Consider the following 17984-nt stretch of genomic DNA (forward strand, 5'->3'; position numbering starts at 1 on the left):
CTCTCACCATGGCCTCGATGTAATTAGAGCGCTCGCTGCTACGTTTCTACACGTTCTAAGAGTAGTGTTTAGACGTGTCATTTCTATCGTGTCAATGCCAGATGCTTTGACGTGTACGTTTACGTTACCATGGTAACTGAATTAATGCTAGGTTACGAAATACGGCACTGGAATAACAGTGATCTCGTATATCCGTCCGCCTGAATTTAGGAAACTTTAAAACATCACATTGTAACTTAAACTTTTACATTATTATGTCGGACAATAAAAAAGGCACTGGAGAAAATATAAAATTAGGAGTAGGTACCTAATCTAATTTTGAATTCTATCCTCCTATTCTTCTGTTTCTGCCTTTGCCCACCACCAGGTGCTTCTGTACTTGCACAAAACTCCCAGGGGTAACGCCTCTGAGGTCTCAGTAGTTATGGCAAATAAACAATCAGAATAAAAAGCAACTACATACGATTTTATTTATTGCCAAATGAAAAATTGGTCGTGCTACCCTGAGTATTAACATATTACGAATATATCGATGTGGCAGTGTTAATTTTTGACTTTGTAACGATCACAATTATAATGATAGCTATATTAAGAATTAACGTGCTCTCCGAGGCAAAAGTAGGATTCCATTCGTATGAGCATTAAAATATTTTATTATGTTCATATCAACACACCAATATTTTAGTTCATAACTGAATTATAGGGGTATATTGTGTGGCTAAAATATCTCAATCTCCCTGCACGTTCCATAACTGTATTGTGCAGTCGTTTATATTAATTGATTGTAGGCAAGTGGCCTACTTACTCCTAAACTATGTTATACTAAGTGATATCCTTGTATTAAAATAATCCGTATTTTTCAGACCGTGGAGGACCTCGAAGCACACTGTAAGAAAGTAGGAATAGAGATAGTAACCCGCCAATCATTCTTGTCGGACCCGAGCGACGCGGTGCGGAATCTCCGAAGACAAGACGCAAGGGTCATCGTCGGCCTCTTCTATGTAGTGGCAGCAAGGAGAGTGCTCTGCGAAGTCTACAAACACAAACTATACGGAAAATCGTACGTCTGGTTTTTTATTGGTAAGTAGTTACGATTGGAACAAAATTTCTATTTTCAGACAACTCTCTAGACAAGTGGCTAGGAATGTCTTGTTTAATATATAAATTGATCGATATTGTAATACGTTTAATTCGAACATGTGGCAATTTTTGTATTTTTTATATTAATTTGGAATCTAGTCCGATTGGAAAATTTTACAAAGACTTATTTTGGTGAAGACGTTTAGTCGAAATTTCACGTTTCAGTATAATGATTTTTAAATACGTTGTTATTAGAATGGAAATTCAAAGTTTCTTTATTATCTCTATAACTCAAGGAGAGTCCAAATTATTGATAAAATTCATTACACACTTTGAACTTTTTAAGAGCCATACCAGTGGCTTCATGTGAGTTTATTATATTTAAACGTATGCAGTTGCCCTTAAAAGAATTACTAATTTTTTGTAGCCTAGTGTGGTGTGCAACAATTTTACTTTTTTTTCTGACATTAATCACATCTTCTTTTAAGATTCTCCTCATCCATTTTATATATCGCACGAACAGCTCTTTTCTGCAGGTAATTATTAGCATTTCTAGTGTATTCATCGGACAAAAACAAAATATAAAGTAGTATTTTTAAAATACATCTGCGTTACTAGAAGCACTGACACAAGCTGTTAAAAATTAAGCAAACCATGTGCTAGATACAAAATCACGTACAAACGTGAAAATTACAAAACTGCTTCATGCTACGTACATACTATGTGTATCAGAAATGCCACAATGCGGTTAAACAATTCATAGTTCTAAATTATTCACGAGCGCAGAGCTTTACGTTCCGACTTACAGATGTTGCCTTTAATATATTTAACCTTTGACTTCACAATCGCACATAAAATGGAACATCAATAAAACCTTATTTGTGTATTCATGAATCTTATTCGGGCGAACATTTGTTATTATCTAAGAGCTGGCGAATAATTTGCTTACTGTTTTACATCATAAGTGTAAAAATTAATATTCTGGAGTAACTGTAAGACATGCTCCCCTAAAATTTAATTTCAGTAATTCCTCCCTAAAGAGGAAAACGGAACACTGTTACTAAGACTTCGTTGTCCGTCCGTCTGTCCGTCCGTCCATCTATCACCAGGCTGTGTTTCATGAATTGTGTTAGATTGTTAAAATTTTCACCACTATAACAACAAATAAGAAATAAGTATTTATGAGGCTTTCATATATATTTCGTGATTCCTTTGCCGTTTTAATAAATAGTGGTACGGATCCCTTCATACCCGAGTCCGACTACCACTGAGCTGGTTTATGGCTCATATTTTATCCACAAAAGTGGACTTCTTATAATCTGAAGAATACAAATCCAATAAATTGTTTCATAGACCGTTTAAAAACTTTAATTCATAACCATACAGTCGGTGTAAGTAATAACCGTAAAGTTTTATTAGACGTGTAAATAAGATTCCAGGTTAAATACCGGGCTTAAGTAAAATGGGAATTTAAAATTTCCACATGGAGCCGGCATTTAGGCCGTATACAATAAGGTTAGCGTAATTCTATCTGCTTATTCTGCATCGTCGCAGTTAAGTAACTACTTAATGAACTAATAAACTTTTAGCTTTTAAAAAAATATGACCGGAGCCTCTAACTACTATGAAATTTTTTTTTTTTTACTTTATATAGTGAGATATTTAAATTAGCATGAATATATATTATATACTTATTAAATAGATTAAGTGTAAACCACTGAGCCTCGTATACGTTGTATACCACCTGCGTCCTATCAAGCCGTTTTCTAATTGGTTTAGCCACAGGGGCGTAGCTATCGCCGTATCAGCCGTATCAATGTTAAGGGGCTTTCGGACTAAAAGGCCTCCTTACGTGCGAGGGCTAAAATTAGTAAAATATAACTCACAATCTCATTTAATCTGGCACTTCAACTGCCAGAACAGAAATTACAAGTCGAAAAAAATGGTTTTTTTCTGGGTTAAGTGTGCGCCCAAAAGTTGTAAACATCCTCAATAGGTTAAGTCACTGTCATGTTTATTTTAAGCAAGCGTTTTTGTTACTTCTGTGAGAATTCTTTACCATTCATAGAGCCCGTTACTAATTTTTATACAGGTCCCCGCCAAAGCACGCTACGCCACTGTTTAGACATTCATCACACATATATATACACTCACTCTAGATACACTCATCTGCCATCTCATTATGAACCAGGAATCATTCGAAAGTAGACAATAAAAAAATTGCTACAGATAAACAGATTAAAGAGTAAATAAATTCGTATTAATACGTAATCCTATCACTACCTAATATAGTTTTCATAAAGCATTAATAAAAATATCCATCTGCTCTTGGTCTATTATAAATTTACGGTTGATATGATTGTCGTTGTTATCATTACAATGGAAGGGAATAATATTGCTTCGTTTAAAATATTCGATATTTATTTTTGCTTAGGATTTGCAGATTTCCAATTTACTGCCTTAAAATCTTCCATTACATTTGGAGAACCACGCAATATTACGCAATTCTTTGGCACAGACACTATATCACTAATTCATGCTTTGGCCCAATTTGACAATATGACGATATTTATTCTTGTTTAGCTCATTCGCATCTTTAGTTGTAGATAAATTCCTGCAAAGTTCAGCGGGTGGGTATCGAACTCACGACCCCTCGATGTTAAGTCCGGCCCCATTACCATTGGGCTATTGAGGCTTCACTTTTTGAACGTTTAAAATCAAAATTCATTTATTTCAAGTAGACTCAGTTTACAAGCACTTTTGACACGTCAGTTGACTATTTGTAAAGAGTCTACCACCGTTTGTCAATGGTCACTTATTATCTAATATCGCATGTAATATAATAAACATATACAATATCGATCTGCTGAGTAACTATACGTAGTTGCCCGCAAACGTCACATGAAACTTGGACTCCGCGACACAAAAGAAGTCCCGCGGGTAAAACGTGAACTAAAATTAACATCGCTTTACATAAATCACATTAAAACTGCCATTACCAAATGACAATTAGCGCCATTAATACATTAGCGCCACGTCTACGGGACTTGTTTCGTGGCGCGAAATATAACAACCATGGCCACTTCAAAATGTGAAAATTAATGGAAAAATGTGTCATTTTTCAAACATGCCCGCCGATATGTTACCTTGTATAGGTCGCGGTCTGTAACTTGAACTATCTTCTATAGCAACACGATGATGAACATTACAATTTTGTTGTATTTTTAGCACGCCATTGTTATTTAAATAATTAATAGCTTGAATTCTGGGCAACCACGGAGTATGCGCTTAACACTTTTAATAATTTTCACGTTCAATAATTAATTTTACCTGCGCAAATGACCGCCATTTTAGTTCAAATTACTTGCCGAGGCCTATCATTATCAATCCATATTCGGCTCACTGCTGAGCTTGCGTCTCCTCTCAGAATGAGAGGGGTTAGGCCTCCACCACGCTGGTCCAATGCGGATTGGCGGACGTCACACACGCAGAGAATTAAGAAAAATTCTCTAGTATGCTTGTTTCCTAACGATGTTTTTCCTTCACCGTTTGAGACACGTGATATTTAATTTTTTAAAATGCACACAACTGAAAAGTTGGTAGTGCGTGCCTTGGGCCGGATTCGAACCCACACCCTCCGGAATCGGAGATAGAGGTCATATCTTGTTTTAAAAGAAACTACGGGTTTTCTGATGCCTTTTTCCTATGCGGACAAAGTGGTGTGACGACTTGCTTACGATAAAATCTTCCAAGGACCGTTCGTGCCGCTTTATAGCCTGTAATTTTATAAATAGTTTGCTTTATTTGCGGAATAAAATAAATTTAATCTAGACTTATTAATCGAACATGCCAACAAACGGCTTGAAACGTAAATAGAATTTAGAGAGGGCTTCAATATTAAATATACAATGTTAATAAACTTTCATAATATAGGAGAGGAGTGTACTTAAAATATTGAACGTTTCTAAATAAACAATGATGAATGTTTTAATACCCTAACTCAATTAATATTGTTGAACTATCGCTGTAAGCTTTTGAAAAGCAACAAAGTGAATTATGTCTGAACCTAAAAATAGACTAGATAAAGAATACTGGTATGAGTATGTAAAAGGTAATAGACTAATAACCCATAGACCCGCCAGCGCCACACCTAACAATTTTAGACTCCAAACGTAAGCCACTTCTGTGACGATGCGAGCTTAAAGGCTAGTTCAGACTACTTCAGTAGTTTAATCGAGTTGCGTTTGGCTGCTAAACGTGCCTGAACCATAAATTTAGTCGAGTAGCTGGTTAGTAAATAATTTAGTCAAGTCAATACATTTTACTCTAATTTAACGGGCGAGTAGCGCCTCCTACCATTCGTCCACGCTCACTGGTTTACCGGCTAAATAAGTCCGAACCTGGCGAATTAATCGAGTTCATTAGTTGCTCCTAAAATCATAAAGTGACGCTTCGCTGGAGCAAAGAAACAGTTATGAAATTTATTACAAAATATATAGACCATAAGTGTTGTTGTACATCTTGCAGACCACCACTCACTTGTGAACTGTACTCGAAAAAAAGTGCGAACGATTTTTGGGCAGTAGCAATTAGTTTAGTACGCTACTAAAATGCTAAAGTAGTCCGAACTAGGCTTAAGAGCTAAACTAATTACCTTCACCGCCGCGCACACGCGTACTTATCCCGTAGCGTCAAGTTCCCTATGAGTTATAAATCTATGGTCATATATTTCTAGACTCGCTAAATTAAAAATGAGGAAAATTATATAAACAAAAATACAACCGACTTCAATACCTAAAACTGTACCCACTAAGCTTTTTTAGCTTAGTGGGTACAGTTTTAGGTATAACTTCATAATACGAACGAATAAACGAAGAATAACTTCATAATATTATTATGTTCTATCTGTTGATCAGTTTGAAGGCGGTGGAAGGACACGTTTTAAATAAACGGTAAAAGTTCCTTTCTTTGTAAATTGAGTTACGTTAGGTATTCCATACCATAGCCCAGGTGGAGCGATAAATATCAATGTAACATTAATCATGAGAAGCTATTCTTCAGGTAGCTTCTACCATTAAAACACTATATTGTGCGAAATAATTTTATTTAAAAAAGACATCTTACTCTGTCTGCTTACTTTTGATAGGTAATATTATGTTCACAGTGGCGTGCACTCTATAGATGCATTAAAGTACTGCATACCTTAAGAGTTGATAATGCTTCTTAAATGAAGATTTTCCTAGTTTGGTTAATTTTCTTACTAGTGCATACTTTGATCGACAACCTTATGCGCGCCACTAATTTTCACAAATTATTCGCATTATGAATATTTTAGACTCGTAGCAAAAATTGATTAGTCATTTGAACCACTAGGAGACTTGTTTAGTAAGATACAGAGGCATAAAATAATAACATATAGCACTATACCGTTAAACAAGTCTCCAGCAGGCTAATTCTCTAACTTTGACGTATGTTACTTGATGTATACGAAATTGAGATTCTATGTAACAAATGTTCTCCGGTGTCTACTGACAAGGTAGATTAGTGAAGAAGACCAAATTAGTGAATAGGCCATCTGGTGGTTCAAAAGACCCTTAATTTTTGACCACGGACCTGCTTTATACAAAAACTAGCTGTCGCCGCGCGGTTTTACCCGCGTGGTTCCCATTCCCGTAGGAATATGGGGATGATATATATATCCTATAGTATTCCTCGATAAATAATTATCTAACACTGAAAGAATTTTTCAAATCGGACCAGTAGTTCCTGAGATTAGCTCGTTCAATCAAACAAACAAACTATTCAGCTTTATAATATTAAGTATAGATATGTAGTTATTCTTTGTACGAGTATGTACAATCATAATCACATTCTTGTAGGTTTTGCAGTTTACCTAAGCAATTTTCATAGCTAGTATTGAATAAGTGAACAAAGGCTAGCACTAGGTATAAAAACAATTTATTAATACATTTAGAATTTCACATTCATGCCAACTACATTCATTAAATACATTGAATAGCTGTAGCATGAATAGCAGCAAATATGTAATTGAATCGGCCTTTTGGCTTTGGCCCAACAATCGCTATACCTAATCTCGATTTCGGCAGGTTCTTGTCATCCGGTTGACCCGAATATGAGTCTCAAAAATCTCTTCTCGTCGATCGTAAAACTTTATTGCTATCTATAAATTATTTGTACTAAGAATAGAAACAACCGATAAGTTTGTAAGCAAGAAATTTATGGTAGCTACTTCTTTTGTATTTATTTGTAAATTTATATTCATGTGCACATCCCTAAATATTCCATCTTCAATCAGCCGATGGATGTCCACTATCTATGACCAGGATTTTGTGTAGGGTCATGCAAATAACCTACAGCAAAGCTATCTAAAGCAAAAAATTCTATATATTTTTTTATAATAATCATATTACTCGTAGTTATTCATCAATAATTGCGGTTTACTTATGCATGCTTTATACCCCATCGGGAGCAGTAATTAATGATCTTAGCTACGCGATGCACATAATGGGAGACCACAGTCGGGAGCATAATCAGGCACACATGATCAAAGCGCTAAGTACCAGGTATTGTTAATCTAATAACATGTGACATGACGGGTAGCACGGACAGTGAGTGTACCATTATTTTGTGGTAGAGGAAACACCTCGAGCAGGTCCCAGGACTTGTGACCTTAAGAATAATTAAAGTTTAATAGTACCCTTTATAACGTATTTACACACACCTTCCCTGTCCGACATATTTTCCATGCCATTATTGTACAAAATCACTAACGCGATTGGCAGCGTAACGGTGTGTACGCTGCCTGAAACTGCAAACAACTGAGCTGAAGTCATCAAATACCCTCTTATTTATACCAACACTGATACCACCCCTCTACAGTATATTAAATAATTAATGATAATACCACCTGAAATCGAGGAACTTGTAACAAACATCTATACTTCATCTATATGTATTTATTTATGTATTTATTTAGTGCGAATACATATTTTACGTAAATTAAGTCCTTTTCAGGGCACAGAAATATTATATTGGTCATCATATCAGCCGATGGACGTCTATCACGATCACGATGCCGCTCGCATCTAGCGAATACCTGCGACTCGCTTGATGTCAAGTTTTAAATTCGATTCTATCACTCTCTGCCTATACTATAGACAGAGAAAGATCGAGACGAATTCGAAGATCACTCCGTAAGTTATAAAAACAACGGTACAGAATGGCGCTAGAGAATTAAAAGAAAAGACTAATTGGCACTTGAAAATTATGAATTCAAATTCATTATGTATTCACCTACCTTAAATTTAAAATTTATTAGCGGGTCTAGAAAATGAAAACAAACATGGATACCATCCCTTGCCATTCCAATTACCATCCACTTGTTTTGAAAATTTTTAGGCCGCGAGTTTTCGGTGGAAAACTGTTGTAATAATACGAGGTCAAGCACAAAATGAAAACGTGCAAACACTCAGCATGTCTAGGTGTTTTTACAAACTGCTGAATTCTTTTCCCTTGCATTAAATAGATTTCTCACTGGAGTGGAAAGTTTTTCGCAGCGAGCGGTCCGTCTATTGTGTTTTTGATAAAAACGTTCGCTATTTAGGTCAGATTGTTGCATTATGAATTAAATGGGTCTTTAAAAGCCGACACTATTGGTTTCCTTTTATCTTTACACTTTCAGTCACCGTTTTACCATAGCGCTGCAACACCGAGTGGGTTTCCATTTAGAACTGACACGAAACGTATCTTTATTTTTTACTCTTGGCTAGTTTACGAAACTATCTCCTGTAGTGTATGTTTGTTTCCCTTATTCATCGCTGACCTTTTTAGTCAAAGGACAGATGCGAAGTTGAAACATAAATCTATTCAAGTATTATAAAGAGATAAAGATTGTGATATTGTCGGGGGTATAATACCCAGATATACTGAAACCTGAGCCGTGATATCCCAGTGGATATGACCTCTGCCTCCGATTCCGGAGGGTGTGGGTTCGAATCCGATCCGGAGCATGCACCTCCATCTTTTCAATTAAGTGCATTTTAAGAAATTAAATAACACTTATCTCAAACTCTAAAGGAAAAACATCATGAGGTAACCTGCATATCTGCGAATTTTCTTATTTCGGTGTAAAGTCTGCTAATCTGCATTGGGCCAGCGTGGTGGATTATTGGCTTAACCATTTTGATTCTAAGAGGAGACTCGAGCTTCAGCAGTGAGCCGAATATGGGTTGATAATGACAATGATGATACTGAACCAATTTTTTAATTATTTTACCACTAGGAAGCCAAAGGTTTTTAAAAAAGACTATCAGTAGATACATTTAGTTACCTAAAATACTTACTAATAGACCAAATTCAATCAAAAACTTATGTTGAATATTCTGACGAGACGAGACGAGAAACTCTTGATAATACCATTCGTTTCGTAGGTCACATTGTTGCATTATTTTAGTTATATTAGTATTTAAAAGCTAAGTTCAACGCTGCGGTCCCAAAGGATTTGTACGTGGCATTTAACCCACAATCCACAAATTACATCTGCATTACCTGCCACCTTCGATTTCGTCGCCTTCAAAACGCCTTTAATTGGGCACACTGAGTATTTCTTTCTTTCAAGCATTTTTCTATACTAGTTGTCTATATTAAACATTTTCTGTAACCAGTAATTTGATTGTAGGATGGTATGAAGATAACTGGTTTGAGACCAACCTAGAACGGGAAGGCTTAGACTGCACGGCAGAGCAGATGCGAGAAGCTGCGGAGGGTCACCTCACTACCGAAGCTCTCATGTGGAATCAAAATGCGAATCAGACCACGATATCTGGGATGACGTCTGAAGACTTTCGGTACGTATTTATTGCTTTAATGTTTTACATCTATATCTACTAATATTATAAAGAGGTAAAGTTTTTGATGTTGTACTACCCCGTACACCGATGTTGAAAATTCTTTTGTCAACAAAAAGCTACGTTATTTACGAGTGTCATAGGCTATGTTTTATCCTCGTAATCTATCAGGAACGGGAACTTCGCGGGTGAAAACACGGGACGACTGCTAGTATTTATAAAAATTGCTATTTTCATACTATCGACACTTCCATACTAGTATTATAAATGCGTAAGTCTGTCTGTAACCTTTTCATGGCTAAATCACTGAACCCATTTTGGATGGAATTTTGTATATAGATAAATAATTGGATCTTGGAGCAGAGCATAGGCTACTTTTTATACCGGTAAAACCCATGGTTCCCGCGGGATTGTAAAATGACAGAGTCGCGGACGTCCTCTAGTACTAAATAATTAAGTTAAAGAAGGTTAAGTATCCATCCACTTGTTCAGTAATAGCTTTATTAAAAGCTTTTAAACAAACTATTATACAAACTTGCTCTACTATTAGGACATATCGCAGGTCAAATATTAGAATATATTGACCATACATATACCACGTTTTTTTTAAACTTTTGCACGTTTGATCATTTCTGGTGGCAAAATAAAACTATATAAAGTATTTGATGCTTATGAGTATCCTTCGTACAGTCATGAAACTGCTTACGTTCGTACCTACTTATAATTATGATAGCATGTTTCAGTCTTTTTAGAACAAATAGCTTGTTAACTTATTAATACTATCCTTACAATGACGCCCAAGAAGTAGAAAAGACACTCTTGGGCAAAGACAAAGCTACCATACCGAACTTTGAATGAGTATTTAGCATACAGACGTTTTAACTAAATACCCAGTCAACATTCGGTTTAACGGCTGGATAATTAGCATGATTGTTGGTAAAATACATGACACAATGAGGCTTAATTCCTCTAAAATCGACGGATATGTTGTAGAAGTGGAATGTGGGAAATGTGCGCTTATGCGGCACGAACCTCGATATTAGGCGATGATTTTCACCTAAAATCTGCGCTATTCTGTAGTTGTTTTTAAAACTCGACAGTGCGAGTCTCGAATTTGTATTTCTCTCTTTTTCTAACCACATACTATTGATAGAGATAAATAAAGATGCATTCTAAACTCATAGTACCGAGTCATAAAAGCATCTTTACAAAATGTATCGTTATCTAGTAAAATAGAATAACATATCATAGGTGTTATTAGAAAATTTTATTAGTTGAAACCAAGTAACAAAGTAATACTTAGAATACTTTAGTAAGACTTTTATTTTATTTGAGAAGTTATTAAGATTGAAGAGCAAAATATTGTTTGCTGCGTCACTACGAATAAAATGCTTTTGACTACTTTTACACGGTTAGCTTTGATATATTTCTTACTTTTCGCAATTGGAATTGACAGGAGTAGAAATGAAAATTGATATGCTCTAGTAGAATTTATCAGTGGTTTTCTTGGTTCTTATCATACTGATATTATATTTTCTTCGGTAAGGGAATTATTTTATCATTTATTTCATTATTTTATTGTAATCCAATTGACCTCATTGGTCAATTGGATTACAATAAAATGTGGATAAAGTTGTGAATTACCGATTAAATCGAATCCAAATTTTTAGACATAAATAGTTGAAATTACGCAATTGATTTTCTGAATTCGAGAGAATAAAGCCGGAAATTGCCACAGCTCAGGAGGTTTTCAATAAAACTTAAAGTCAGAGGCAAAATCTAGTTTTGTAATGTTTTCGAGAGTGAGTTGTGGTAGTATACAATTAAGTGACTAATACTACCTACCTACGTGTGTTTTGACCAATTTTAAAATTTTTTATATTAACGCAAAGCTACATTATCAGCGTCGAACTTGGGCTTTATTATATCCCCATAGTCCCAGGAAAACTACGTGGGTCGGATATAAATTACTCGTATTAACAAAATCAATAAAATATTTAATAGCATAAATGATGTTATTGGTTTATTTTATTTAGCATAATTCATTTAAAGAATCTCATTGAAAGTAACTAACTGTTTAGCAATTTTTCTTATTTTCTTGTCAGAAATTGCTGGCAGAAAACATGATAACAATGAAGCCATTTTCGTGCAAGTGGATGAAAAATAATGAATTTAAAATCTAGCGAAGCAGAAGTCATGACTTATCTCTGAAACAAGTGGGACGAAAAGGAGTTTCACCACACCCCATTTACGATTATCTGTTCCGCAATTTCAGCGGAACATTGACGGAAAATGTTTTTCCGGGCATCCCGAACTTTACGCGGGCTGTTCCGTAGTTTAACGGTTACCTACGCTTTGTCGAATGATTTCATTATACGAGCACATATCGCGGAGTAAAATTCCAACCCAACAGTTTTGAACTGATTCCTAAATAAAGTTAGGTACTGTTTTTATTTTAATTTTGTTATTTAAATGTTTATTTTATTTTACAATTAGCTATTGCTGCTTATTTGCTGAAAAATGTTTATAATAATTATTAATGCTACATATAGGTAACATTATTACTTTATTTTTTATAATCCAATAGTTTTACAATTTTTTAAAGAGTAGGTATAAAATAAATAAATAATTAAACTATTTTTTTGGAAAAACTAGTTATAACTTTTATTTTAACTTGTAATATCAGAATATAATAACAATTAACTTAAATAGTAAGTATTATTAAATAGGTATAAAACAAAGACTCTAAAAACACCAGGAAGTTTTATTTTAAAGAGGTTGGAACTTTATAAATATATTTGCAAATGGAATCAGTTTCGCCCCTAATAATTCTTTAATGAAAACATTACATAATTATTTCGATTGGTGTAAGCATTTTTAAAAACGCTTCACTAGTTTTGGAGATTAACAAACAATCAAGTTTCACATCTTTATAATATGCATTAGCCGTGATAGCCCAGTGGATATGATCTCCGCCTCCGATTCCGGAGGGTGTGAGTCCGGTACCGGTATGCACCTCCAACTTTTCAGTTATGTGCATTTTAAGAAATTAAATATCACATGTCTCAAAACGGTGAAGGATAAACATGGTGAGGAAACCTGCATACCAGAGAATTTTCTTAATTTTCTGCGTGTGTGAAGTCTGCCAATCCGCATTGGGCCAGCGTGGTAGACTTTTTCTCTAACCCCTCTCATTCTGAGAGAGACGCGAGCTCAGCAGTGAACCGAATATGGGTTGATAATAATGATGATGATATTTCGCTTAACTGTTGGATCAAGAGTCGGATACAAAAGGCAGTGATTCTTGAGACGGCGCGTATTGTGAGGAGGTTCCTCACTCTGGAGCCCTAACCACCGGTTGCTTGGGCACTCAAATGTCTCACTCAAAAAATCAACACTCCCGCAGCAGGAGGGTTTATGTTTTTTATAAATTTTTAATAGTGTTTTGTATTTTATATTTATATTGACATTGTTAAAAATTAAAAAAGAACCAATAAATAAATAATAGAAAAAAAAAGGATGATATTATTAGTTTAGATAATCTTGCCCATTTATCCTTTTCAGATCAACCTCCCTGAAGCTTACTATGTATAATATTGTGTTTTGTATCAGATCACGGTTGAACGAGGCGCTGCGGGAAGCCGGTTATAACATTGACGGCGAGAGATTTCCTGAGGGGTATCAAGAGGCGCCTCTGGCCTACGACGCTGTATGGTCCGTTGCTTTAGGTAACTTTCATGAATACTAAGTTCCTTCACATACCTACATACATACGTTCGTAGTGACGGTGATTCGATATAGGATAGTTGAGTGGGCGAAGATTGACTTAACTAACCTTTTAATGAATGCTACCAATTTTACACAATAGATATGAAAATATATTATGACAATAATAGTTTAAAAAACTAAAAACACGCTTTTAGCACGCACTAAAAATTACAAATATTGAATTTAAGTCATATGACTGTTTTTTTTCTTATTTTTGACAGCAAATATGTCTAAAATACGATATGGGTATCAAATGAAAGGATCATTTGATACCCATATAATGGGGGTGGATTTCAAACAACCAGTCCGCCATCTTGGAGAGGCTGCCATATTGGATTTGTAATGACGTATTTTAGCTAGTCATGTATTGTTAACAGAACTCAAAGCTTGTTCACATCCTAATCGAAGACTGAGAAATGGGTCAAATATAGATTCCAAGATTTGATTTTTTTACATACATAATTACAAGTGAAGCTAATACGAGTATATGCGTGTTAAAAAGATAGCTAAAGAGCCTCATTCGACCAAAATAAAGCAAAGGAGAATGATGTTTACATTAATTTGCAGACTGATAGAATGTTATGATAATAGGTAGCTGGTAGGTATTGGATTAGGATACGAGTATGTATGCATCAAGTAGTCTACTCTTCGCCTTATCAATATCGATACGAAAAGGAGTATCAAGAGGTACCTCTCGCTTAAGACGCTGTGTAACTTTCATGAATACTAAGTTCCTTCAAATTCCTTTTAGAGCATGTTTATGTATATTATACGTTTTAAAATTAAACTTCTTTGACAGTGATTCGATGTATGTTCGCTGTGTGCATGTAGATTGCAAGTAACTTTTTAATGGACATCACTAACTTTATTACACGATATAGATGAAAGATATACGATATAGATTATAGAGCTAAACATAGACTGTACTACAATAGAACAAAGGAGAGTAACATAAATTTATTTACAAATAGCCTGTTCATGTACCTATTATACATTTAGAAATCAAACTTCTTTGGCGGTGATTCGATGTATGACCGTTGAGGCGAAGATTAAGAGCTACTTTTTAGTGGACTCCACTAATTTTTTTGGACAAAGATATAAGATAATAATTATAACTAATGCTGCGTGAAAGAAAAAGAGAGCCAGAGATTTTCCCTCGACTAAAATAGGACAAACGCGGAGAGTGTGAGTAACACACGACTACTCGTATACGATCTTTTGGATCGATAAAATAAGATAGTATTGCTCAAACGCATTGATGTATTCCTCAGGCGACATACATTCTAATATTTGTTAAAAATTAAAACTGCGTAAAAAATGTACTTAATAACATTTTAGTAATAATATATTTCTTTTCAACAAGCAAAAAAATTACAATTCCTACCTCACAAAAAGGTGATACTTATAAAATTAAACTTAATGGAGTATAATTTTTCAGCTTTCAACAAAACAATGGAGAAATTAGAGAAGAATGGCTTGAGCTTGAAGAATTTCACGTACACCAATAAGAAAATTGCGGACGACATTTACGAAGCAATAAACTCCACGTCGTTTCTAGGTGTGTCGGTAAGTACTTGTTTCTTTTAATAGCTTAGGCAGGTAGAATAATAAACGCGCCTTGGTGTTAAAAGTTTATACGTAGCGCAGTCCCTTTGGACACTTTTATGGTTGCAGGGCTCTTTAATTAGTTAGCACAGAGTACTGCCAACACAATTTCTAAAAGAAAATCAAAAGTAGATGTAAAGGGCAAAACACAAATAATGAATGAAAGCCTATCAAATATCGCAATTCCCTCTAAAAAAAAACTGTTGTCTGTAAAGTCGGTTTACTGACGATAGTTGAACGTGACAACGTCATAAGAAAATACTCATGGAACAGTTGCATTTTTCAAAAGAAAATGTTAGTTTTTCTAAAATACTGTTTAATAATCTTCATAGACCAGCATATACTTTATTTCTTGTAAAAAAGTTGGCAACCCTAGAACGAGGGAACGACGCATAACGTCATCTTTTTTCGAGTATGCAGCCGGCTTCATCGAATTATAAGACGTTGTCACGTCAAAATATAAACAATTAAACCGTTAAGTAGTAAAGAAAAACCTATGCTTATGCCTCTGGGTGCAGGCATAAAGGTTCCTTTGAAAACGCTGCAACACTCATCTCCACTGCTCGAGTTATTATCCCCGCCTACCCACATAATCTAAACTAATCTATAAAGCTGAAGAGTTTGTTTGGTTGTTTGGTTGAACGCGCTAATCTCAGGAACTACTGATTCGATGTGAAAAATTCTTTCAGTGTTAGATAGCCCATTTATCGAGGAAGGCTAAAGCACAGTAGATATATTACAAGCAGTAGTTGGACTTCATACTAAAGGTCGAAACGCGAGCTATACCTACGCAGCTCGTACGTGGGGTGATCGTGGGGTGAAGACCGTTGCGACTGTGCCGCGGTAACGAACGCAGTGTATTGGATTTTTTAATTATGACGACTAGGAAAAAAGTTATTATTTTTATAAAGTTTGATTAATATTTTGTATTCTAAAGGCATAATTTAATAAATATATATATAAATAAATGCTTAAATGATAAAATTGTGTAAATAGGTAAATGACGTAAACGTTAATATAATATTATTAAATAATTATTTATTAACTTCTTCATTTAGGCTGTTTTCTTTGATTATTATGTAATACATAGATTTAAATCTTATGACATGTATGTTTTGTATACCTGTATTTTAAGGTAATAAAGAAGTTACGTAAAGAAGTTGTTTGAATTTAACAACATTATTGTGTTGCTCATACTTTAATGTATTTGAATAAAAAAAGTAAAGAGCCAGCTGATATCAATATACCTATCCAGATTTTTTTATTAAACTACTAGCGAACCCGGTCAATCTCAATTTGTTTTTTGTAGTTCCTTCCCTACATGCCAAGTCAGGGTCAATTTTTTATCGTCTATTCTATAGTGTGGGGGTATCGTTATCGGTATTTTTGTACATTACATAAGGGTATGCTTATGTTAAAGTGCTAACATAATCTACGGAACCCTACACTGCGCGTGGCCCGACACGCACTTGACCGATTTTTTATTATTTGGTCACCTAGTGTGGTGGTAATAGATAGATGGCATCACCAAAATAAATATATGAAGGTCCTTCAAGATCATTGATTAGTATCAGCCTTATTTAAATCTACCAATCAAAAAACAACACGCATTTTATTGATCACTTCCTATTTTACTACAATTTACAAAGTATTTTATTTGTTTATTTAAAAAAAAGTATATTTACAATCACATAACTAAATGGAAACACAAAGTTGGCAAATGTAATTAAAATGCTGCAGGCGGGCAGTCCTATCACATGTTTACGTGCCGCGCGGCTGTAGGTATTTATTTCAAAAATATGGCCGAGTTATTATACTGCTTGTAATATATCTACTGTGGCTAAAGTCTATTATCCCCTTACTATGGGAAGGGAAACCACGCGGTTGAAACCGCGCGGCGTCAGCTAGTAGTAGTAGCTGTAATATCGCGTTACAGGTATCGAACCCATCTCTCTTCATTAATAGTGACCGGAGCATTATTCCTCTAGACCAAAATCTTAATACCGATGGTACATAATTCCCGAATTGTAGTCCCTTACTTAATAGCAATTTATTTTTATATATGTAGAATTTATAAATGTCCTAATGGCTTGTAGCTATTTACGTGAAATTTGCGCCAATTCAACAGCAAATTAGTACTAATGTGGGCCCAGTCTTGCACCCCAAATTACTGGGGCAATTATACCCAATGTACGCCCAGTCTTGGAATTTTTTACCGAGCAAAGGGCGAATTGCTCATAAGTTGCCCCTCGTTAGCCTAATGACTTGCAGATTATATTACCGTTAGAACTACAATTTCGGGTGAATATTGTTTTCATTTTAATTGCATTACGAGTGGGTGCTTATATTTGAGATGGGGTGATAATTAAATAAGTATTCAGGGTGAATTTGCTAATTGTGTTAACTCAAATAAATTACTTGTGGCTTCGAAATATTCCTTTCCTTTTGTTTTATTAAAACTGTACGATTTGATTAAATTAATCAAATCGTAGATTATTTAAAAAATTATACCTAAAAAGATGTTTACCTTAAAATGCTAAATGCTTTGATGATGAAAATCAATTATAAAGTATATAAACTGGTTCTGGTTTAAAAAGTTTAAAATTAAAATACTCATGTGATTAAGCTATAAAAGAATTTTATAGCTCATTGCCCGTATACTAT

The 17984-nt window shown here is 34.8% G+C and overlaps 1 protein-coding gene across 2 annotated transcripts in view; it reads left to right on the top strand.

Moving 5' to 3' along the window:
- Positions 1 to 17984, top strand: part of LOC112046611 (gamma-aminobutyric acid type B receptor subunit 1) — a 172624-nt gene that overhangs the window by 119818 nt on the left and 34822 nt on the right. For both annotated transcript variants that reach the window (XR_002886899.2, XM_024083307.2), the window contains exons 5-8: positions 864 to 1080; positions 9779 to 9947; positions 13560 to 13675; positions 15154 to 15281. Coding sequence is in view for 1 of the 2 variants with exons in the window: in XM_024083307.2 (XP_023939075.1) it covers positions 864 to 1080; positions 9779 to 9947; positions 13560 to 13675; positions 15154 to 15281 (630 nt within the window). In the remaining variant the exon portion in view is untranslated. The remainder of the gene's footprint in view (positions 1 to 863; positions 1081 to 9778; positions 9948 to 13559; positions 13676 to 15153; positions 15282 to 17984) is intronic.

Source organism: Bicyclus anynana, chromosome 4 (assembly GCF_947172395.1).
Source record: "Bicyclus anynana chromosome 4, ilBicAnyn1.1, whole genome shotgun sequence".
Lineage (NCBI taxonomy): Eukaryota > Metazoa > Arthropoda > Insecta > Lepidoptera > Nymphalidae > Bicyclus > Bicyclus anynana.